Source organism: Dermacentor andersoni, chromosome 3 (genome assembly GCF_023375885.2).
Source record: "Dermacentor andersoni chromosome 3, qqDerAnde1_hic_scaffold, whole genome shotgun sequence".
NCBI lineage: Eukaryota > Metazoa > Arthropoda > Arachnida > Ixodida > Ixodidae > Dermacentor > Dermacentor andersoni.
In genome coordinates this window covers 101,591,915-101,617,440 of record NC_092816.1, presented here as the reverse complement: position 1 = coordinate 101,617,440, position 25,526 = coordinate 101,591,915, and the positions used below count along the sequence as shown (strand labels likewise).

The 25,526-nt window shown below is 47.5% G+C and overlaps 1 protein-coding gene across 2 annotated transcripts in view; it reads right to left on the bottom strand.

Moving 5' to 3' along the window:
- LOC126541546 (nose resistant to fluoxetine protein 6-like) overlaps window positions 1–25,526 on the bottom strand; it is a 63,136-nt gene that overhangs the window by 27,165 nt on the left and 10,445 nt on the right. For both annotated transcript variants that reach the window (XM_050188354.2, XM_055075888.1), the window contains exons 4-7: window positions 22,236–22,322; window positions 16,789–16,954; window positions 8,525–8,607; window positions 7,461–7,583 (exon numbers count right to left, since the gene is read on the bottom strand). In XM_050188354.2, coding sequence (XP_050044311.2) covers window positions 7,461–7,583; window positions 8,525–8,607; window positions 16,789–16,954; window positions 22,236–22,322 — 459 coding nt within the window. The remainder of the gene's footprint in view (window positions 1–7,460; window positions 7,584–8,524; window positions 8,608–16,788; window positions 16,955–22,235; window positions 22,323–25,526) is intronic.

Below are 25,526 nucleotides of genomic sequence, written 5' to 3'. Positions count from 1 at the left end.
GTCGATATGCCTAAAGTTTAATTCGCTGAACCAGATTCGCTCTTAGGTTATCATCACTCCACAGTTACCTCATAGGCTGCCGAAGAACAAATAGCGACCTCGTCAAACCGTCCTTGTCTTCCTTCTTTTATTAGAGCGAAAGTTCTACGACGCCGTGTCTCGCACAGCGTAACCAAACCAAGGGGTTTGTCGTAAGTTAAACCTGGAATCTATTTGAACGGGCATGTCTAACTCAAGGAATTATTTTCTTGAAAATTTCTACGATGCGAAGACCCTCAATGTCGACGTGAATTTTAGGCTTATTAGTTCTGAAAATAGTACCTGGCAGAAATCATAGCGCTTTTCTTACAGAAAAACCCGAATTGTGTAAAAGATTGTTTTTGCTGAAGAATCGGTGCAATTACTTTGGATCCAGCTTGTGTACGTGTTTTCTGAGAGAACGCAAAAGGCGGAAATCTATTCATTTGTTAGGCTAGCGACTCCTGGCTTTTCTCTGGGCACGTTTTTTTCGCTTTGGAGCAGACCTTAGCCACGCATAGTATCGATAGAGACCTTAACATCACTTGGGCTATTGCTGGGCGGATATTGTCATGCATTCCATTCAGAGCGATCTCGGTGAACTGATGGACCTCTTCATTAATGTCTCTGAAATGAAGCGGACGCGCCTCGTGTTTCCCATAGGAGCTCGGAGACGACGATGACGACCCGTGCTGTGATTTCCAAGAGAGCTCGGGCTGTTCGCTGCTGCTAGGCTGCTGTTGATCTGGTGATTCTCAGCTTTAATTAAACAGCGGTAAATTTGGTGGAGGTTGCTGGAAAATCTCAAGTCACACAAGAGCTCCTCAATCGTGCGCTGCCCACCGACACCATGAATGATGCGACCTCCGCACCGACTGTACACATGGCTGCCCCTGTCACTTGCGCCGGCGTTCTCTGTCAGCGCGACATGGCCATCTTTTGTGGGACCGGATATCATGACGTCGAAGACTTGCTATCCTCCTATGAACGTGTAAGCGCTTACAATAAGTGAGGCGACCAGTCTAAACTGAATAACGTCATATTCTACCTTGCTGACGTCACAAATCTATGGTTTAAGAATAACGAATCTGACATTTCGAGTTGGTCCGCATTGAAGACACATTTCACCGAAGTGTTTGGCCGCCCCGCTGTCCACAAGCTACGCCCCGAACAGCGTCTGTGCCACCGAGCTCAGCAACCGGGCGAGACTTTCACCAGCTATATTGAGGACATCTTGGATCTTTGCAGCCGTGTTAACCAACGACGGCGGAGCACGGGAAGATCAACCATATTCTGAAGGGTATAGGACGACGCGTTTCAAATACTGCTGGCCAAGAGTACAACCAGCGTCACCGTGCTCTACAACCTGTGTCAGAGTTCCGACGAATTGCGCCGCCAACGTAACATCGCCCGCCAAAACGTCCCACAGGCTGATTCGGTCTCGGCCATTGCAATTGGCGCTGGCCATACCGATCCTTCTGCTCCTCGTTCTTCAGCTCAAGAATTTCATTCGCGAGGAAGTGTCCCGCCAGCTGTCGCTGCTCCCTCCCACCCACAAGCCTACCCCAACACTGTCTCCGGCCGTGCAACAAGCCATCCGTGCCCAAATATCTGACGTACTTGCCCCAGTTCGCCCACCAGCTCCTGTGTCGCCACCGCTCTCCTCTGTTGACTACCCGCCGCCATTCGCATCTCCGACGGCACCGCTCTCTTGTGCCCAGTACCCGTCGCGGGTCACACCTCCGCCGCTCAACTATGCTGCCGCTTTCCCACGGCCACCTCTACCGTCATATTCCGTCCCACTACAAAAGCACCAGGTTCCCCATCTCCCCATTCCAGGATAGTCACACTAGCTTCTTCGTCGAGCCGACATGTGGCGCACGCCAGAAAGCAGGCCTAGTTGCTTCGCCAGTGGATGGTGGTCACGTTGCGCGCTTTTGTCGTCGTAAAAAGACCTCGCACCGTGACGCCTTCAACCAGTTTGCCTACGCGCCACAACATTCCGCCGGGATACGCTGCCAAGATGCCGCTGAATCGCCGCTGAGACCCTTCGATCGCGAGCGCCGTTCAGACAGTCACCGTTCTCCTTCTCCACTTCGACAGTCGCTGTAACCTATGCGTCGTCGGCCACCTACTGCCGAGGCAAACTGAATAGCTCAATTCCGGAGGCACGGACTGCAGGGTCATTAAACTTTCTAAGGCCTCAATTTTCACCGCAGGATGTCACAGACGTCCATGTCGACGGAGCATCCGCCCAAGCGCTTATCAATACCGGGGCCGCCATTTCCGTCATCCATCAAAATATTTGTCGCAAGCTGAAAAAAGTCACAACCTCTCCATCTCGCATGGCACTCTGCACTGCTAGCGCGCAACGCATTCATTCTACAGCTGTATGCACCGCTCGTGTAGTCATCCAAGACAATTTGTACATTATCGTGTTTTTGTGTTGCCCTCCTGTTCTGATGATCTCATGCTCGGGTGGGACTTCCTGTCACGTCTTTGGGTCATCATCGGTTGTTCTCGCGCGCAAGTGACCCTTTCACCGCTATGTGACGCGCCATGGGTAGGCGCCGACCTCAGTGTTCGCAAAGCGTTTGTTGATGATGACACTAATATACCTCCGGAGACGTCTGTGCTTGTGACCATGTCGTGTACTGGTGTGCCAGACTGAACTGTGGCGTTTACGCCATTTGACATGCTTGCTCACCGCAAGGACTTATTTTTCCCGTTTGCCGTCCTCACTGTTAGGTTGTAATCCGCTTTGATACCCATGTGTAATCCGCACCGGTGCCGCATGACCGTAGTGCGGGGTGAGACCTTAAGATTCGTGCAAGCTGTCCCGTGTATTGAAGACCTTGACGCTCACGATGACGGCACGCATTTGCATCTGGACGCCATAACTTCCCTCTCATCCACACCGCCTTCAGCAGTTTTTGACAACACCATCGCCGCAGACCTTTCGCCGTCTAATCGCACTCAACTTCTTACTCTACTGAACGAGCTCGTTTTTCGTTCGACTGCAACGAACCATCCTTGGGTCACACGGCAAGTGTCACTCTTGCTTTGACACCGGATCCCATGCCCCCTTGCGACGACGTGCGTATCGCGTTTCCGCAGAAAGGCGCCGAGTTATCACAGAACAAGTGGACGACAAGCTGCAGCGCGGCATCATTCAGCCTTCCCAAAGTCTTTGGTCGTCACCTGTCGTTCTAGTCCGCAAAAAAATGGCACCATTAGGTTTTGTATTGATTATCGCTGCCTAAACAGGATTACAAGAAAAGACATCTACTCACTGCCTCGGATCGACGATGCTCGTGACTGTCTGCAAGGTGCCGAATACTTCTCGTCTCTAAATCTCGGCTCTGGCTGTTGGCAGGTTGTCATGGCTGATGCTGACCGCCCAAAGACAGCTTTCATCATTACCGATGGCCTGTATGAGTTTAACGTTATGCCTTTCGGGCGCTGCAATGCTCTCGCTACATTCGAGCGCATGATTGATACCATCCTTCGTGGACGTAAGCGGAAGACTTGTTTATGTTGCCTAAATGACATAGTTGCTTTCTCGTAGGATGTTCTGACACATCTCACCCGTCTACATGACATCCTGACCTGTCTCACTTCAGCTGGCCTGCAGCTCATCCGCAAGAAGTGCTGTTTCACTGCCCGAAGATTAACTGTATTAGGTCAATTGGTCTCGAAAGACGGCATCCTTCCTGATCCCGACAAGCCTCGCGTAGTCACCGAGTTTCCGAAGCCCACATCTATAAAGGCCCTGCGAAGTTTTATAGGCCTCTGCTCTTATTTTCGACGCTTCATGCGGAACTTCGCCTTTATTATCGCACCCTTGTCGACGGTACTTACCGCCAGCAAAGGTATTTCCACGTGGTCATCAGCATGCGATGAAGCCTTTGACAAGTTTTGCTGATTTCGCTGTCCATTCTTCGTCTTACGACCCAACTGCGCCGAGAGAGGTTCATACCGACGCCAGTGGTGTCGGCCTTGGTGCGGTCTTGGCCTGCTGCTCGACTACCTCGTCGCTCCATCGGTCGTTCCTTCAACGAGGACGCTATGCCGTCAAGCAGCCCACTTTGCCGTGCGAGACAACACCATCTACCACCGCAACTACATGCCTGATGGTTGGAAATGGCTTCTGGCTGTGCCTCGTCATATGCGCTCCGATATGTGCGCGTACTTCCATGCTGACCCTCAAAGCGCCCACGCTGGCATCCTCAAAACGTTCACAAGGCTGCGTCACCGATATTACTGGCATGGAATGTATCGGTTCGTGCAGCAGTACGTTCGATCATGCACCGCCTGCCAACAAAGAAAAAGTCTACCACTGCGCCCTACTGACGCACTTTAGCCGTTACCGAACCCTGCTCGACCATTCGACCGCGTGGGCATCGACCTCTATGGCCCGCTCCCATACATCTGATGTGGAAACCGCTGGATTATTGTTGGCGTCGACCACCTGACGCGCTACGCCGAGACCACGGCTTTTCCCACCACTACCGCGCGCGACATCGCCGTGTTCATTCTTCGCAACTTTGTCCTTTGCCACGGTGCTCCTCGAGAACTACTCAGCGATAGGGGCCGTGTCTTCTTGACAGAAGCGATGCAATGCTTTTTGCGCGAGTGCCAGATCATTCACCGGAAGTCGACCGCGTATCAGCCCCAAACGAACTGTCTCGTGGAGCGCTTCAACCGGACACTCGATGACACGTTGAGGATGTACGACTCATCCGACCACACCAATTTCGACACCGTACTCCCGTTCGTCACTTTCGCTTACAACACCACAACACAAGCGACCACTGGTTTTTCACCTTTTTTTCCCGTATGGGCGCAAGCCTTCGTGTCCTCTGGATACTATCCTGCCCTACCGACCTGACGCTTCCGAGTGCACGACTAATTCAGAAGTCGCCCGATACGCTGAAGATTGCCGCCAACTGGCTCGTTCGTGGACCAGCGAGGATCAGGGGCGTCAGAAGACAAGACGCGATAGTCATCAGGCCACGCCCACATTCTCTGCAGGTTCCCTTGTTTGGCTATGGATACCGCCTGACATGTCCGGCCTTTCTTCTAAACTACATGCACAGTACCATGGTTCATAGCGCATCATCGATTCCTCCTACCCTGTGAGATATATCGTTGAGCCCGTCACACCCTTCGTTGACGAGCTCGCGAGACATTGCATGTTAGCTGGCTGTAGCCTTATTTCGAGGACCTCATCTTCCGTGCTCCCTGAGCCGCCAGGATGGCTCCGTTTCACACCCAGGGCCAATGTAATGAAGCGGACGCGCCTCGTATTTCCGATAGCCGCTCGGAGACGACGACCGGTGCTGTGATTTGCAAGAGAGCTCGGGCTGTTTGCTGCTACTAGGCTGCTGTTGATCTGGCGTTGGACATCCTTAATTAAACACCATTGCATCTCATTTACTAGACAATTCAACTGTAAAGGAAAACCTGAATAGGCCAACACAATCACCAAAGTTGAAACCAATGCGGAGGAACTTACTGACTACTTCTTTACCATTTCGGTGCAAGACCGACAAAGACGCGGTATCTTGAGCGGGCGCTGAAACTTGCGGGGACCAATAAGGGAGATGTTAGAGTATGACAATGTTACATTGACAAGAGTTACGGAATGGATTCCAAGGGAAGGAAAGCGTAGCAGAGGGCGGCAGAAAGTTAGGTGGGCGGATGAGATTAAGAAGTTTGCAGGGACAACATGGTCACAATTAGTACATGACCGGGGTAGTTGGAGAAGTATGGGAGAGGCCTTTGCCCTGCAGTGGGCATAACCAGGCTGATGATGATGATGATGATGATGATGATGATGATGTTACATTCTGTAGATATACAGCGCAAGTGTATAACATTACTACGCCAGTTGTCAGTTATGTGTCCAAAGGGATTTAAAGTTAGAAAACCTAACAACGAGGAGCATTTGTTTGCTATGAAAAATTGTAGTGGGAATAGGCTTCCCTGCCTACACCTGCTTTAAAGACAATATGTGTTCAATCACCAATAATAAGCACTTGGTGCTTAAAATGCATTGTCACGAAATATTGAATGCATGTGATGACCTCACCAAAAATGATAAGAGCGAATTAAAGACTTACTTAATAACCTTTAAATAATAGTTTTTTCTACGCACCGGACATATCTCTAGACGCGTATGTATTCCTGTAGTTTTCATGATAGAGTGTATAAACACATTTATGGGAGCTGTCAACGAGCAATTAGGGTACTGCCCCGTTTTCTTAGATACATTGTGGTTAAACCGGGAACTGATCAAAAGCAAAATATCACTGCCCAATAAGGTTGCAGATAGCTCAACACTTGGGTAATAAGAGAAAACAATGTTTGCAATTCGTTCGGCTGCCTCGGTGCATAGCCCTTAGCGTTCTGATAATAAGATATGGAAATGTCACACTTTGTCTCACTTTATTGATCTCAGTAGATTGGCGTATATCTTGGAGCACCTGAAAATGAAACAGCTTGAGAAGGCAACCCATCGGCCATACAGGCAGGTCGTCCAGGCGCTTGCAACCAGCGTCGTCAACAACCGCGAGAAAAGAAAAAAGAATTCGTGCTTTGTTTGGACGCACCGGAAGGCAAAAATTAACGCTGTCAGATTTGTGGTGATGCGTTGGGTGTGCAGGGGTGGTTATGGGAAAGGGCTTCGACACACATACACAAAACAAAAAAAACTCGTTTGGATGCTTAGGACTTTCTGAATACTTCGCTCCGAATCACTAGAAGCAGCGATTGAGGCAGAACTTCTAATCTTTTTTCTCTTCGCAATAGACTTCCGACCGACACACCTCGCCGGCAGGGCATTCAGGGTAGGCGAGTTCATTAAAACATGTCCAGATTGTTATGGGCAATGGTTATTTGCAGGCAGGGTCACCTTTGAAACAGTAGGGGGAAATAATTTACGTTTACGAAGTGCCGTCCTAGCTCGACCCGTAGCAATTGAATTTTCGCTCGAAGTGAGGCGACAAGGACCCTTTGCCGAGAAAGCGTTCAAGCCTTGTCACGAGTGAAAAACATGTTTGCCTCCCGTTCTTAGACTGCTTCGCTCAGGAATGACATCCCTTCGAACGCCTCTTGAAGCATGGTAAACGGACCTGTCAATTGGCTGCTAACGTTACTGCAGCGTGGAGGGTAGGTGCAAAATTGGGAGCCATGTGTGAAGCGAGAATGCGGTGTGGTAATATATGTAATAGCTTTTATTTAATTATTGTGTTAAAAAGAAAGCTGCGCGCATGCCTAAGCCAGTCGTCCTTGCAACGCAACACTCGTCAGCAACGACCAATATACAATTAGGGCAACAATAGGTAACACCATAAGTACTATTCAATTATTTCAAAATGATCTTCGGCAATGAGTCATCGCCGTATATTTTAAAGAAACATTTTCGTCGAAGTACTCACGAGAAATTCGGGGAGGGAAAAATAACGAATGGTGACAGATTCAGTCTGGCCACGGTCCATGTTGCGATGGCACAGCTTAGGAGAGAAAGCATGGCTAAAGCTGCCAGAGCCGCATGCTTCCGTCTGGAAAAAAAAAAAAGGTGACGTATGACCGGTTTCTTGACGTACAAGGTTCGCGCAATGTCTATCGTTAATGTTCAAGCGGATGACGTCAACCTTCGGCGAATTATCGTTGCACGCAGCTGCTTAATCCGTGACTAAACTGTATTGGGCAGCGTGCGTGGCCATGTTATTACTTCAATTTCACGTTATCTTTCAAAATATAATTGACAGTGCAGCTCGCCGTGCGTAAAATACGTTGTCATTAAGTGATGTATTCGTTCTATTCTCTCATGAATGCTCTATATCGAGTGTGTCTCATCTTTTTTTTTTTTTTTTCTAGTGAGATAGTGATGTTTAATCGTTGCATTAAACGTGCAAGATTCACCCAGTCGACTATGAGTAACCCTGTAGTAAGAGACGGTCTACACTAATTTAATTCGGGAACCTGTTTTTTCCTAACATGAAATAAATCAAAGCAAACGAATGTTTCTCGCATTTCGCCCCGTCGATTGCGGCGCCGCCGCAGCTACGAATCGCTCCCGCAACCTCGTGCTCAGACGCACAACGGCATAGCAACGCCGCTGTCAGCCGCGGTATCTGAGTGGCTCTGACGTAGCTGTATTGTGGTCGAGGTCACCGGTTCGATGGCGGCCCCAACGGCCGCTATTTAAATAGGGGCGAAATGCAAGAACGCTCGCCTACCGTACAATAGGTCACGTTAAAGAACCTAAGATCCTCGAAATTATTTCTTATTTATTATCACTCAAACTGTAATTATTTATTTTATATTCACAGAGAAAGTACAGCATAAAAGTCAATGAATTCATCGGGATCTTCCACATGAGTTGTAATATTAGTTGAACAAACATTGAAAAAATACATTTAGCTAGAAATTCAAACAGCTGATTCAACCTTCAAACAAAACAGGACAATAAAAAACGATGTTGAGTATGCCAACTTACCCTCTGAAAATCAGCAATGTCACAAGCGAGACCAGGAAGAGTTGGAAGTCCACCGATAAGAACCACGTATGGATTAATTTGTCCTAAAACATAAAAAGATATGCAATATTGCGCTTTATGAAAAAAAAAGGTATTTTGGTTAATGGGTAAAGAAAATGATTCAATGTAAATGAACGAGCCACAATATGCACCCCGACAATGCCATCTACGCCTTAGGCATACATATATGTAATTATTTTCATGTGCTTTGGAGACTCGCGAGACGAAAATATTCCCGCAGAAACAATTATAGGATGACTATCAACGTTAATGCGAGTATCACTGAAGCAATGTGACGATAAACCGCATATCCACCACGGAAATGCGTGTTGTATGAATCGGCTTTGCACCTCTCGCATGCTTCCCTCACGACGCACTGCGTCATGTGTGAAAGTCTTATGTGACGCGTGTATCAGTGCATAGTCAGTCAAGATTGAGTATATAACGGAAATTGAATACGCCCACCAACGGAGAATTTTCAAAGATTCTTTTTTTCACTGAAAATCAGCACTTAAGGAGTGTCACATCACCAGTGAGCCGAAATGGCGTCAAAATGCTCCGTAAGATCGGCACATAGACACTGGCACATGCACACAGGGTCCCACGTTGCCGTCAAAGACAGTCACTGAAGCCAGCAAGCACATAGCCAGTGTAAAATACCCAGCGAACCAAGACCCGGCGGTTGGTTCCTTCAACCGTTTCCCTCAACACAGCAGCCCGATTACCCATAGTCCAGGGAGTTATAGGACCTAAGCTAGCGTCAAAGAGGTCAGATATGGAGAAATAAACACACAGCAAGATAGCGGAAGTTTCCAAATAATGCTGATAACAATATTAACAACAGGCATTAGGTAAAGTACAAAAATTAGCTGTTGATACATCAAAAATCACCGCCCAAGCACTGCGTACGGATGGTTTACCAGCGAAGCTGAAACGCGCGGCCCCGCCGTTTATGACTGGGTTATTCCCCATGGTTCATTAAACGAAGGCTTGGTAGGCTGCCGGGTCCTCGGTGCGCAGTTGCTGCTGGCACCAGGCTGCACGACGCAATTCTTGTAGGCCGATTGCAGCATCGACACGGCGTAGACGAGCTCATTCCTGGTCCCGCTCGAGGCCTTGTTGAGCGAAGTCTGCCTGCTCCTAGGAGTAGTTATGACGCACGGCCTACCCATTTAATAGTCGAAGATGAACTGCTGCGCGCGCGCTCGACTGAGACGGAGAGCAACGACGTCACTACTGACGCAGCCAGTCGTGACCCTATATTTCTTTTTTTTCTTTTCGTGCATGCGGATGGGGTTGTGGCGGAGGAGCTTTCGGCGTACAGGCGACGGACGGACGAATGAATCGGCTAGCCATATAGAGCTCCGCTGTAAAAACGAAAGCTATTGGGCGCGAGCTCCACCAGTGGAAAAGTTTGCGCCACCATCAGCGCGACGTGGCATGAGGGATTACGTGGACACAGCGGCCGCGTCGGCTGCTTCGGAAGCGTTGAAGCGAACTGAAAAGCAAAGTTTCAAGTCCCACCTGCACTGCGGTCCTAATTAAGTGGCGGGGTTTTCCCACCTTGTGTATCTGCCAGACACTATAATAGTTTTTCGCTGCTTTGGAGGCGTGCAGCATGATAGGCTACTGCTCGGTGCCACAGTACCGGCCGTCCGCAACGGAGCCTGGTGTCAGCCTTATTCACACGCAGCCGCTGGACAAGAAGCTGTGTGAAGCTCGGCTCACGAAAAAACTGGCAAAGAGTCATCGGGCACAACTCGGGTATGCAGCAAGCACAAACGCGAGGAAGATTTCTCCTATAGCGTCGGGACTGCGATGTTCGGTGAGTAGCACAAAACACGCACTGATTCGCTAGCCCGCGCCCGCTGCTCGGCTAATGTCATGACGCTTTATTTGGTCTATGAAGTTTTTGATGCTAGATTCTATCAAGTTGATGGCATGGAAAGAAGCGGTAAGAAGCACATTAAAAAAAGGCATCACACATGGTAATGTGTATGTTATGAATGTACTGAATTACGAAAAAGAAGCAGCGGAAAATAGTCCGTAGATATAAGGAAATTATTTTTGCACAGCTCTGATAGTTTCCTCGTAACACTGGTGGCTTGCGTGCTGTCAAGTGCTCATATGCTGCTGCCTAAAGCACGCGGCACGATGCGAAAACGCGCTCGCAGCGAAAGCGAAACCTTCTGCGCGGAAATGCATGCAGACACGCAGTCGGTCGCTGCGAACCCGTGCAATGGCTGCATTGAGGCTTCAGTTTGTTATGCTCCATTCGGTTATACAGACAGCCCACCATAAGAACATTATTCACATAGTTTGCTCTCAGCGTTTGCCTACCTTTCACGCAAGAAGCCGGTTCGGGAGACTCCATCGCGGCGACCGCGCGCAGTGACGTTCACTGTACATATTCGGTAAAGAGATAGCGTCTGTAAGCGATTCTGTGCTTTCAGTTCTCCAAAGATTGTTGTTTTCACAGTAAAAAACTTCCCTCGTCTTGATAGTACTTACAGAAATCTCAAGAAGGGCTGCTGCGCGGCATTCTTGTTCAGCGCCGTAAGCTATTCCTATGAGGAGCGCGCCACGGTCCCTCATACTACGAAAGGGAGGCTCTTCCGACAGATGGCGACTGCGTAAGTCCTCGCCTCCAATAGCTCTCCCAACCTCAACGTTGACGCCAGCGCCACTCCTTGGTCTAGCGGAGGGGCGCGTCACCATGTAACAGCGTGCCGGTGCAGCCAAGCGCTTGCGATTACACGTTTTCAAACCAGCACCTCTTCCCGCCGTTTTTTTCGCGACAGCCGGTGCGACCGCACGGCGGCTGACTAGCCAAGGACGCTGGTAATATGGCGTGCTGGTGGCACAACAGTGGCAAGCTCATCCGGGGCCTGCGCTGCCTGATAGGTTCTACAGATTCCCGGGTAAGTGGTATGAAATGAGACGTAGGCAGGCATGGATAACCGCTGTCCGCAGAATAAAGTAAAGCGCAATATCAGAGTTTGTCGTTTTCTTATTCCTTGCTATTATTCGTGGTAGCGTCGTTGCGTCGTCTTGTAGCTGAATAATGACAGTACGCTCGTGAACACGAGAATATCACCCGCAGCTCTACTTCATCGTGCTTTACCCGCTACCGTGGCTTACTGCCTATGGTATCGCACTGCAAAGCCCGAGGTCGTGGGATCTAATCCCGGCATCGGCGGCAGCATTACGATCTGCGCTAAATGCCAAAACGCCCGTGTCCCGTGTATTGGCTTTAGGTTAAGGAGCCCCTGGTTGTAAAAAATAATCCGGAGGATCCGACTAGGACGTTCCTGATAATCAGATGTGCTTCTCGTGTCTGTTTGACAGGTGCTCTCTTCGGACGTGCGCCTTGATCGGTGATTTTTCTGTAGTAAGAAGTTGCAAGCACTTGAGCGATTCAGCAAAGGCATATACTAAGGTAGACCTTTAGTCAAAGGTATGCGGATCGTACTGCGGGACAACTTCACTCCGCGATCTTTGTGGAGAGAGGAGGGCAGTGGCGGCTTTAATCGCTTTGCCTTTCGGTCATTCTTTATTACCGGTGCTACACGAGCACTTCCGATCGCCAAGCCCGATCCGGATCCAACTTTCCTATCGAAATCAAGAATGGTCGCTGCTGCAGGGTCCAACAACACGGATCGAGTACTTTGAGGTCACTCGGGATGAAGGTGCCAATGACAGCCTACAACCGCGATCAACGGGATCTGTACCTTGTGAAATCATGACTGAAAGTGTTTGTGTAGAAGGCGAACTCGATCGCTATCCACACCGCCGGTGTGATAACGGTATAAATTCGTCATTGGTTGCGGGACCTCAAACAAGTACCAGTCGCTGTGTACCGCGACGCGCTGGTAACAGCGTCTGTCTTGATACTTGTGAAGCAGCATTCCAGCCGGATTTCACCACGCTCCTTTAGGCTGTCGAATTCTTTGCCTCTTACTTCAGTTTCGTTTTTGATATACAGTGGTATATACAGGGGTTCCAGGAAGCTGCCGCTCCTTCCGCGGCGCTCTGCGATGACCCCCAGCTGAGTCTACGAGCCGTAATATTGCACCCAACTTATATTCAAGAGCGCATTGGGCTCACTGTGCCACGTGGATAATTGTTTTGCATGAGAAAGCAGGCTCTGCAAACTACAGTAGTGGGGCACGCTTGCATTCTCTCTGTTGAGCACTACCTGCCTAGAAATGGGCAGACTTCCCCGGGCAGCTCCTGGCCATTGCTGTTTACCAGGCTGTGGTGGCACTGAACAGCAGACTTGTGCAAACAAATGCCCGGAAGACATGATTTCGCCGCCCGTACTTCCCTACGCAACATGGTGATGGTACCACGCTGCTTAGTGACATTACGGCACGGCTTAGCAGTGCCCGTAGCGTCGCATGACCTAGGCTGGGAGGTCTATGATGATCTGGGCGTTACACACATAAGAAAGACTATTATTTGGTTGGAGTAACATACTACACATTTTACAATCGTCTAATCCTCTAATACTGAAATTAGACTGCAATAATAGATAGATAGATAGATAGATAGATAGATAGATAGATAGATAGATAGATAGATAGATAGATAGATAGATAGATAGATAGATAGATAGATAGATAGATAGATAGATAGATAGATAGATAGATAGATAGATAGATAGATAGATAGATAGATGCTGTCTTTCTGTTTTGAAGGGCGACCTATGTCAGCTTCTCAAGAAAGAAGATGCATCGATGTAGTTCCAAGGGACGCGTGACCACATTCTTAAAAACAACTTACCTATAAAATACTGAAACTTTTATACGTATCTACTAAAAGTATCTGAAACAGTTCTGTCCAATCTGCGATTACCATTATCATCGTCAACCAGGCTACGCCCACTGCAGAGCAAAGGCCTCTCCCATACTTCTCCAACTACCCCGGTCATGCGCTAATTGTGTCCATGTTGTCCCTGCAAACTTCTTAATCTCATCCGCCCACCTAACTTTCTGCCGCCCCTGCTACAATTCCCTTCTCTTGGAGTCCAGTCGGTAACCCTTAATGACCATCGGTTATCTTCACTCCTCTTTACATTCCTATGCCCATGCCCATTTCATTTTCTTGATATCCACTAAGATTTAATAAATTCGCGTTTGTTCCCCCACTCAATATGCTATCTTCATATCCCTTAACGTTGCACTCACCATTTTTCTTTCCATAGCTGGTAGCGTCGTCCTCAATTTAAGTAGAAACCTTTTCGTAAGCCTCCAGGTTTCTGCCCCATAGGTGAGTGCTGGTAAGGCACAGCTGTTATACACTTTTCTCTTGAGGCACAATGGCACCCTGTTTATCGTGATCTGAGAATGCCTGCCAAACGCACCTAAGCCCATTCTTATTGTTCTCATTATTTCAGTCTCATCATCCGGATCTACGGTCACTACCTGCCCTAAGTAGATGTATTCCCTTACCACTTCCAGTGCCTCGCTACCTATCGTAAACTTCTGGTCTCTTCCGAGACTGTTAAACATTACTTTAGTTTTCTACAGAATAATTTTTAGACCCACCCTTCCGCTTTGAACTTCCAGGTCAGTGAGCATGCATTGCAATTGGTCCCCTGAGTTACTAAGCAAGGCAATATCATGAGCGAATCGCACGTTCATAAGGTATTCTCCATTAACTCTTACCCCCAATTCTTCCCAATTCAGGTATCTGAATACTTCCTGTAAAGACGCTGTGAATAGCATTGGAGAGATCGTATCTCCCTGCCTGGCGCCCGTATTGATTGGGATTTTGTTGCTTTCTTTATGGAGGACTACGGTGACAGTGGAGCCGCTATAAATATCTTTGAGCATTCTTACATAGGGCTTGTCTACACCCTGATACCGCAATGCCTGCATGGCTGCTGAGGTTTAGATCGAATTAAGCGCGTTCTCGTAATCAATGAAAGCTATATATAAGGGTAGGTTATGTTCCGCACATTTCTCTATCACCTGATTGATAGTGTGAATATGGTCTATTGTTGAGTAGCCATTACGAAATCCTGCCTGGTCCTTTGGTTGACAGAAGTCTAAGGTGTTCCTGATTCTATTTGCGGTAACCTTAGTATATACTTTGTAGACAACGGACAGTAGGCTGATCCGTCTATAGTTTTTCAAGTCCTTGGCGTCGCCTTTCTTATGGATTAGGAATATGTAGGAACGCTCGAGGTTATGAGGCATTACGTATACAGGGTGGCCAGTTTTTCTAGAACAATCTGCTGTAACCTGATCCTCCCCAGCTGCCTTCCCCCTTTGCGTAGCTCCCAAGGCTTTCTTTACGTCTTCCGGCGTTTCTTGTGGGATGTCAAATTCCTCTAAACTATTCCCTCTTCAATTACCTTCGTGGGTGTCACTGGTACTGTATAAATCTCTATAGAACTCCTCAGCCACTTGAACTATCGTATCCATATTAGTAATGATATTGCCGGCTTTCTCTATTAACGCATACATCTGATTCTTGCCTATTCCTAGTTTCTTCTTCACTGATTTTAGGCTTCCTCCGTTCCTGAGAGCATGCTCAGTCCTGCGCATATTATACTTGCTTATGTAAGCTATTTTACGCTTGTTGAATAACTGCAAAGATTGCAAGATGCAATGCACGACGGATTCTGTTCTTTGCTTGCGCTACATGAATAAAAAGAAGAGTTTGAGGCCGCCCGGCATTTCGCATGTAGCAGCGAGAGTATATCCATTGTACTAACTATAAAATAGCTGTTAGCGGTATTATTTTGTGTTAGGAATTGTCCCATAATATGCAAATATCTAATACGCACGTTTACAATTGTCTCTTCAAGGCGCTCGTAATATTTCTTTGGAGTCGTCAGTTGAAACGGCAAGCACAGCAAAGCTGCCGCTTACTTTCGCATGTTGTGCAGTGAGCTATTTCTAACGGTTACGTTACGTCATAAAGAAAAATAAATATTTACGCCACGTTAACTTCTATTGATGATCGCGGCTTTCTGACGGTCGTTTTGACGGGTTATAAGGCAAATTCAATTACCTTCGTAATGCTTTCCTTCTTTTTCAGATGTAGCGTTACGATATCATTTCTTCATCATACCTTGGTGGTAAAGCACCGCACTGATAACGACAACGCGAAGACACAAGAATACACTACACTCGCCTCATTCGCAACACTTGCGAGTGCAGCGAGTGTCGTGTATTGCTGTGTGTCTTCGCGTTGTTCTTGTCAGTGCAATGCTTCAACAACACAGTAAAATGATTGATTAGCAGCCAGCCCAACTTTCCGCCTTAGTGATATGATTTCTTTAACATTCTTGACAAATTGTACATGGAACTTAGCTCTCTGGCGAATCCGCAAATAGCAGCTGCCACTAGAAGAGTTTTTTCTTTAGACAGGGTTTAAATTAGTATGTTGACATGGACGTGCAGCCGCGTCTTCTAGAATGTGTCGGTAGCGCCGTTTCATTCCTGCACAAACCTGAAGCGTAAGACGACCGTAATACAGCCATGGTGTAATTCATGTTTGTGTTGCCTAATGGCGCCAGGTGCCAGAACTGTAGCAAACGAACCGTATGGTCAGGTGAAAGTGCGCTCCTGGCTTGACGAAACTTCTACATTTATTCTACTTGTGCATTTATATTTAGGGGGCAGAAATTACTGTGCACACCCATGCAATTAAATTACGCTTCATGGTGCGGCATGTTTCAAGCATTCCAGACGACGTCAGGCAGGAAGCCAATCGGACCGTTCACTTGCCCAGTCTGCGCAGAGTGAGCTAAAAACGGTGGAATAGGCAGAGGCGGCTTAAATCTCTGGCAGCAGCGCCGCTGCAATCGCTAGCAATGCAAGGTTTTGCAAACTCAGTAATAAATTACATTCTTCACGCAGAGGGCTCGAACATGTCCCTTGGTGATCGGAAGAACGCACCTTAGCGGTTTATTGCATTTGTGCATAACCGGAGAAGCCGTTTCAGATTGACTGTAAAGATAACGCGATAATTGGTGGCTCTTGAATAACAAATTTCAGTCATTGCAATATTCTCTAAGACACCGTTGAGAATGGTTGGAATGAAAGCTAGACTCCCGTCGCAACAGTTTCTGCCTATAGGTGCCACAACCGCCACACCGCACTTTTTTCACCACACCCTCACATATTAATGTATCCTGTACATTAGCCCTAAGTTTCAGTTGCTGTGTTAGGTTCAAACTTTAAATGACGAAAAACAAGTTAAAAACTCACATGAACGGTCAGTTCGAATAAATTTTTTATGTGGACAATGAAATGCCACCAGTGTTCTGCCATCTCGGCATAAAATTTCTGAAAAAACGCCTCGGTGTCCGGTCCGGTGACGAAACCAGGCAGCAGGTAGAACCACATCATAGTGAAGAAAAGTGGGACGCAAATCCTGCAATGGCACAGAAGCAATAGAAAAACACGTATGTATTCCTGAGGTCTCATAGCTTCAACGTCTTTGAAAACATTTGGTAAAGCAGTGATTAAGTAAGCGTGTAGTTATGTGACACTTCCAATAAATCGTGAGAAGCAACAGCGTTCCCTGTATTTTCCTTGTCCTCCGTTTGTGGGTTTTGCTCTCGATATAGAACAAAAAAGTTACAAGCCTGTAGCTGCACACGCTGCACAGTCATAGCGTAAGCTGTAGGAGCGGCTTCATCGAAGCTCAACTTTCGGCACCACGCACTAAAGGGTCTTCGCAACGAAGTCTCTTCGCGTCGTTCTCTCGAGAACGATCTGAACTGTCCGGCCGGTGTCTCCGGCTAGCTGCGGCTTGTGCTACTCTCTGCACAGTGGTCTGCTGAGCCCGATGTTGCCTGGTGGCAGCCGCGCGCGTAGCTCTACGAATCGCTTCTTCAGCACTGGTTCGTGCCTTGCGAGAAGGCGCCGTAACGTATGTACCCAAGAGTAAACACTGTTATCCAGACTGGGTGGCGTACAGATCCCATTCCTTGATCCGTGGCCCGGTTCGTTCATGATGATATTGATGGTTTATTAGCATCCCTTTTGAAACGGGGTGTTGACAAATAGTCGCCTAGACTGCCTGAGATAACCATGTCCAGCTACATGCAGCATGCAACTACTATATGCAACTGCTAGAAGTTGGGACATCTGGTGGTATATAACTGAACTGCAATGCAAAGTTTGTACTAATTGACAACGCGCATGTCACACCGCGTGTCAAATTGCAGAATACGATGCTAATGACGTTAATGAAAATATAATGACAAGCCCTTTGAAATGGGACGGTGCAGAACAGTCAACTAGCCTGCTTGAATGAATCAAGTAGACCATGCATGTTTTTCATTGCAGCAAGATTTATACATCTCTATAATCTTTTTCTTCCTAAAGACTTTCCTATGTACTTTATACCGCTACCTTATCAACTGCTACATGGCGTGCTATCTTTCGTATCGCACGCCCGTGCGTCGGAAATTATTGCAACTGCAATGCAAAGTGTGCACATACCTACGCTGCCTGGCAAGCATCTCACATCGCAACGCAAGTGGCACAATACGGTGCATAAGTAAGGTGAAGACGATGATTCTTTGGCATCCATTTTCATAGGCGACGGTGACTTAGTCACCGAGCGAGGTTGATTCAATGAGGTACACAATATACGTTTTTTCTAGCACTCTTGTATACATCTCCTTAAACTTATTTGTCTAACTCAAACCTTGTCCAACAACCTTGAACGACTACCTGTGCAGCTCCTACATAGAGCTGGCTACATACCTGGCAAAATATTATGCAAAATGCAATGCAGAATGTGCACTCATCGACACTATGCAGCGCGCATGTCACATCGCGGGACTCCTCGCCTGCTGGGACGCGTTTATCTGACCCTTTTCATCTGCAGGATCGCCGGCGCTGGCGTGGCTCAGCGGTAGAGTAGCTGACTCCCGCGCAGCGCACTTTAGTTTGGTCGTGGCGGAATAGGGTTTTTTTCTTTCTTATTCGCGGTGATAGTTGCTGCGGACACCGGCGGCGGCGGCGGGGGACACTATCGCCAACCGACACGGCTATTGGGAAGAGCCCATAACAGCTTACGCTGTAAAAGTTTGAAGGTGATTCACCATCTAGTCTACGTTGATGATATACAGTGTATACTTGTACGAGTTGGCGGGGAAAATGCGGTAAGCGAGCACTAAGCTTATTACATGAACGCGCGGTCATGTGATTCAGGAATGAGGCTAGAGGATAGAAATCGAAATACACCATGTGGAAAAGAGGCCGTAAACCGCAAGGAAGGCAATATTCCACACTGTAAGCTGTTTGGGTACATTCCAATAGCCGTTTCGGCTCGCTGTAGTGTCCGCCGCCGGTGTCCAGTGTGCGAAGCAGCTATCGCCGTGAATGAGAAGAAAAAACGCCCTCTTTCCGCCAAGTTCGAAACCGGGCCCACAGCCCGGTAATCAGTTGCTCTACTACTGAGCCAATTAAGCGCTTGCTAGTATGCCAAGGGAAAATGCCCTATAAACGCGTCTTTTAGTGCGCGAGGAGGCACGCGATGTGACATGCACACCGCGCAGCGTCGAGAAGTGCACATTTTGCATTACATGTTGCGTATATTACAGCAGGGAGAACTCCATGCACCAGATGCACAGACAGCGGTACAGGGTAGTGATGCAAGGTTTGAGGAAGAAAATGAACTTTGAGGAGATGTATACGAGAATGATAAAAAAAGCAGACATTGTGCACGTGATTGAATCAAGTTGGCTCTGTGACTATGGCACCACTGCGTTTCAAATGGAATGCCAATAAATCATCACCATCTCTACCATTACCATCGTATCGTGCCTTTAGTATGTTAAACGCTGCGCATACACTTTTATACACTTGCTACAACACAGCGCATGTCCTGAGGATTATCTTTACACACTTGTCCATCCGCTCAAGGAAGCTCCCTTTTTTGCAGACAGTGCAATTGACCCCTCAAGTTGCGAGTGGCCAAGGGGGGTCGTGACCTTCCTTCTCTCCCACAGCATTGTGACGAATCGATATGTGAAGCTAACAACGTGTCCCCCTCGTGCAAACCTGCGGCGACAGCAAGGTGAGCCATGTTTGGCGGATCGAGTGTTGTTTGTTCATTCGCTCGCCGTCACGGACGGTGGGAGCAAGAAAACTCCTGGAAAAGGCTGGTCTTCGGCGTTTCTTCACATACTCCGCTAACCGCCCCGGTCCCTTCACAGACGCTCCAGCTAACCACTAGGACATTCCAGGAACGAAGACGCGCCAGCTTGAGTCAAGCTTGACCATCCCCGTCTACGAAGGTCCCCTCCTTTCTGTGTGTTCAGCGAACAAAGGTGCGGAAGTGGTTGTGTGAAACCTCGCCCTCAACGCGGGTCCTCCGGCGACATTGGACGCTCCGATTGAACGAAGGTGGGCGGTAGATTTCCCTGGCCTAGGGATCTAAGGAGGACAGAGGGCGCTTGCGCAGACTTTGTCGGCTCGTCAGTATGCTTCAATCAAGTCATGCTAGACTGGTGAGACGTAACGATCTCCAGTCTTCATTAGCGGCTTTTCACCATATTCTAAGCAAACCCTCTACTCCTTGTTCTAAATGAGAGCATGTTCGTCCCTTCAGCCACGTCCTTAGCGTGGATGAGTCGGACGACGGCACGGGCGAGCTGCCCCTTTTGACATGCCCCACCCGAACTCTTAGATTCCCTGGTGCACCTATATCCTAATTTATAAATATTATGTGCTTTTATTATCAAGCAAGTCATCTTTGCTTCGAGCTAATATTTTGCACTGGTCTAATCGAAGTTTGCCTCTGCAATCTGTGCAGTGAATGGCTAACAGGTCACCTGTCTTATTTTTAACATTATTCGCATGCTCACACACCCTGTCATTGACGCACCCACCTCAGTGTCATAAAAAGCGTTTACATGACAGTGGTATACGGTAGAGTATGCCTTCTTGGCACGCCACATAACCGGTGCGATGTTGCGTGTTGCACTTATGGCATACCAACAGGCCCAATTGATACCTTAGTGCCACTTGCTATGTTCGATGTGCGCCAGGTAGCCTCAATCCGTGCGCCCTTTGCATTGATTTGCATATTACTGCACGAGGTGGAACGCCATGTACTAGTTGCATAGGTAGCAGTACAAGGTAGATATTGAAGAGTTCAGGAAAAAAAGGAACATTATGGAGATGAATAAATATTGCTTTATTGATATATATGGCATACCTGATTAGGTAAAGCAGGTTAGGTTACTGTTCCTCACTATCCCGTTTCAAATGGAACGCCATATCACCAACATCGTCACTAGGATCGTATGGTGCCACTTGACACGTGGTGTGACATGCGCGTTGTGTAGCGTCTATGCGTACAAACCTTGAAGTGGACTTGCACTACATTCCAACAGGTGTCGTGACATGTAGCAGTAGGATATAGCAGCTGCATGCTAAGTGTAGCTGGTTAACTCAAGCAAAGTTGGATGACCATTTTTCACTACCCAGTTTCCAAGAGAATGCCAATAAACCATCATCATCAACAACAACAACAACAAAAACATCAACGTACCGTGCCACGGTCAATGGATGTGACAAGTGTCCCACGTAAGCTCGATACCGGTGTTTGCTCATCGGCACAAGTTGTGGCATCTCCTCGCAAAGAACACACCCCTGGTGATGAGCGAATCATAGAGCTACGCACGCGCCTACAGCCAGGCAATGTCGGGCTCGGTAGACTGCAGTGAAGAAAGCAGCACAAGCTGCAGCTCGCAGTTGATGACGGGCAGAGAGTTCAGGTCGTTCTCTTGAAAACGACGCGAAAAGACTTTGCTGCGAAGAACCTGTAGCGCGTGGTGCCGAAAATCAGGTTCATATGGAGCCGCTCCTCTAGCCATTCTGTGACTGTTCTGCGTGTGCCGCAAAAGCTTGTGACATTTAATATACGTATAGCAGTGGTCACTAACATAACTACATACTTCAGATTTTCGACTTCTCATATTTTTTGTGAAATGTTGCTAGACCCTAAAACCTTAATAAATACACTGCCAAGCATAAGTGCGCACCAAATATTATGCAGTCATAGCTTTTTTTTACGAACTACTTTCGCTTTCCTTTCCAAGGACCTGTATAAGTCATGACGCTAAAGGAGGTCAAGTGGGAGTAGTTTATCCTAACGTTCTGATGCTTGCTCCAACTCACTCGCTCTGCAATTGTCACACGTCTTACATGTTGCTGCTATTTGACAGCGGAGCAGAGGCCTGAATGAGCCGGAGCGGCTGCCGAAACATTCCCATGTTTTCCTACTACTTGATCAACTGCCACCTCATGATATCATGACCATACAACTCCTGGGAATCTAAACCGAAACTTCTTCGCGTAAAATCTACTCTAGAGAATTATGTAAGGCGCTTTGAGGATTACGAGTATTTTTTCTGGAGTTTCGATGTCTATACGCTTCACAGAACGCAAAAGAAGGAAATGTAGAAATAATCATGTCACTATTCCTCGAATACATCTGCTCGTCTACATTTGTGGCATTCCCAAGGTTCAAGGGACAAGCATCCAATAAGGGTAGCCCTTACGCATGTGTGCTAGCTGTTTCTGTCGTCTTTGGCAGTTCATTGAAGTATAGTAATTGCTCATGCCATTCATATTTCATTTTTCCAACTATCACATCTAGCAGAGGATGAGATATAGCACAATTTTCTCACCTGATGAGCCTTTTAAGAATGGCAATGATGAACACGGCAGGCCTGCTTCTGTCGTACTTCTTTAGAGTATAGCATAGCAAAAATCCGCTGGAAAAGTGGTTCAGACAGGTCAGTTTTGACCGAAATTATGTCGCGCTACTTCCGTCACTTTGCCTACTCGCTGATCGATTACAAACTCGGAAATTCATCGGTTTTCTAATAAAATAGCATCTCAATGAAAAAATCTGCTTGCTGGCATGCCGTCATGCTCTCGATCACGCAGCACCTCTGCCTAAAGCTAAGCGGAGAAATGAACTTATATGGAACATTTCGGGGAGTTAATCAAGCACACTGCTATATGCGATGCGTACAAATATTTGCATTAATATCGCCAAGTTGTTTTATGTGGAAACGCCTTATTATATACACCCGTAGATGTACGTTAAGGACAATCATTATAACATAAGCGATATGAACCGCTAACCTGCAACAAACAGTTCTGGATCTCTTCGGAACCTTTTAGACAACGGCTTTATTAATTGCTACACGATATGCTTATTTTGTCACCTAATTCGAATACATGAAGGCCCAATGCGCGCTCGGTGTGTGATGCAACGTCTGCTACTGCTGTCTTGCGGAATAGGTCGTACTTAAATATTTTTGGCAGTGACAGTTAGCACTGCTTACGTGTCGGAATGCGAGCGCATTATAGCCAACAATAGCTTGGTTTCAGGAAATCGGTTCATTGTGACAGTGTTCGTGAAACCCGCAGGTTTTTTTTTTAGGAAAGAAAACACAAAAAGAGAACGCGAAATAGACGAAGCGTATTTGATAAGAAAAGCCGCCGATGAGCGCGTGAGCTGTCCGTCTGAGGCCTCTCTATGAGAAAGAACAGATTTTTCTTTCTAGGTATCCACACAAGGGAAGGAACACAATATTGAAAACAACCTTTTGTATGCACTCATTCACTTTTTACAATCTTTTCATCGATGATGCGTGCATGGTGTGCCTGATGCCCAGAGTTAAAATGGATAATCTTTTGAAATAAATGTTAGCTCTAAGTTCAACAGCCGCCCTCTTGTCTGCGTCTTTAGCTCGATTCGTCACCACTGGCCATTATATTCCCTTTGGAGGAAGAGGCGACACATTTAGTCAGCAAGATGGCTGCGACGTGACGTGTGCTTTGACGCACGCACTAGACATACATTTAGAACCATGGAGCCGCCGCAGTGTTGGGAAAGCGTGTTGATCTCGAGCAACGGAGGCCAGGGTTGGATTCCCACCCACATCCATATCTGCGAAATTTTCTTTTCAAAGCCAATGATTTATTTTGTTTACAGCAACATCCTTGAGAAATTTGACGCCAATCAGAGCATTTGTGACGTGTATTACAACGAAGCTTTTAGGCTCTCGTTGGTCGGCATTATTTGTGGCGTCGTCCATGAGAAAAAATGTGGGCAGGCGGAGGTGAAGCAGACTTCAAGCAGTAAGCAAAGTGAAACGAAAAGTGCTTACATTCTTTGGAATGACGCATACATCAAACAGAACAGCATTCGTTTGAATAAATGGCAAGTACAGAAACCATCCGGACCACATATTTGAATATAAGGCATCACTAATAACAATGCGCCGCACGTAGTGCTCCGGGCATACGCTTCCCCGGTTACGATTACTGCTGCGCAAGCTGCCGCTGCGACGGCAGCTTCGCACATGGGGGGTGACGTCATTAGCCTTTCGTATACAAGAGAACCAGCCGAGCAACTGATTCCATTGTTGGTGAAGCACAGCTATGGGTAGGCAACCCATAGGAATGCCAAGGAGCAGCGTGAATACGAGGAGCGGCAAGGCTAAAACGAAACGGCGATACAACCAGCGGCAGCGTGCTTTCAAAATTACCATTACTCCTGTTACTCACATTATTCTAAATTACCATTACTACCATGACTCTAAAACAATAAAAGACTGCACCCCCCCCCCCCTCTTAGCACTTGTAATGGCGGTTTTCAGCTGCTTCGCTGGAATTTCGCTTTCGCAGAACTTGGATGGCGAGTCAATTTTTACTGACTGAGCTGTCGGCCATTTTGGATACCATCGCTCGGTCACGCCACCGATGACGTAGGATTTTCGCGCCATTGGGCGTATAATGCTTGTGCATTTAAAATTGAAATAGGTGACCAGTGCTGGGATCAAACCCCAGCGCAGCAGTCCGGTGCTTTAAGCATCTGGCCACGATCGTTTTTCTTTATGCATACGTAAGCACATTTTCACAGTGACATAAACATACGTACAGGAAACATGCAAGTTTCCCCAGACGGAGGCTCTTGCAGACTTTGTAAAATCCCTTCATGTATCGAAGGCTTTAGACTCGTCGAAGACATTGAGGGACATTTTGTCGGGCCCTTTGTGTTTGTAACAATGAACATATCATTTCAAAAACGGACGCTCGGGCTGGGTGTGCATGAACGTCAGTGTGCCCCAGCGCCATGTATTGCACCGGGTGTAGCATAACTAGATTTAAAATAAGCAAGAAGTAATGAAGAACTGCAAGTAAATATAAGAGTTGTCACTTTGCGTATAGCACAGGTGCGCGAGAGCACACGTGTGCGCAAGTTTTCTTTACGCCATGGACGCAGGGATGAAATCGACAAATCTATACCACGTAATTACCCACTTCACGAAAGCCTCCTTTTATATAGATTCCAAAACGTGTGCTTGATCTGAATACATATTTCTTATTTCTGTCTTTTCTCTGTTATTTGCTTATTGTGAGAGTAACTACGACGTCGCTTGAAGCGCGTCCGTGCCGTCGCCATCGTGCCACAGTATTGACGCACATGCGTGGCCCGCGCGTAGAGTGTTGAAATGTCTTCAAAGACGCGAGAAACGTACAGTGCGTTGGGCTCTAAAAGAGGCATACGAACAGGCCCTGCACCTCCCTCAATCGACGGCGAATCAAGGGCTGACATAATTGGGCCTACATAATACCACTGATGAGTTAATCGAGGCTCAGCGCATTCTACACTACGAGCGGCTCTCACAGAGACCAGGCGGCACATTCTCCACACCGTGAACATACAATACCTTATGCAGACAGGAGCCAAGGTCTCGATGTCCCTGAATCTCTGAGACGCGCTCCTCGCCACTCCCGTCTCACGCAATATGCACCCTGCCTACATTTCAGAACGGCGTGCCAACCGCGCGAGACAACTCAACAAGTGTTCCGAGGGGGCTACACATGGGGTTTACACAGACTAAGCTGAGAACCCGCAACCTACGGCTTATGGCGCTTGCTACAACCCAAAGAGGGCAACA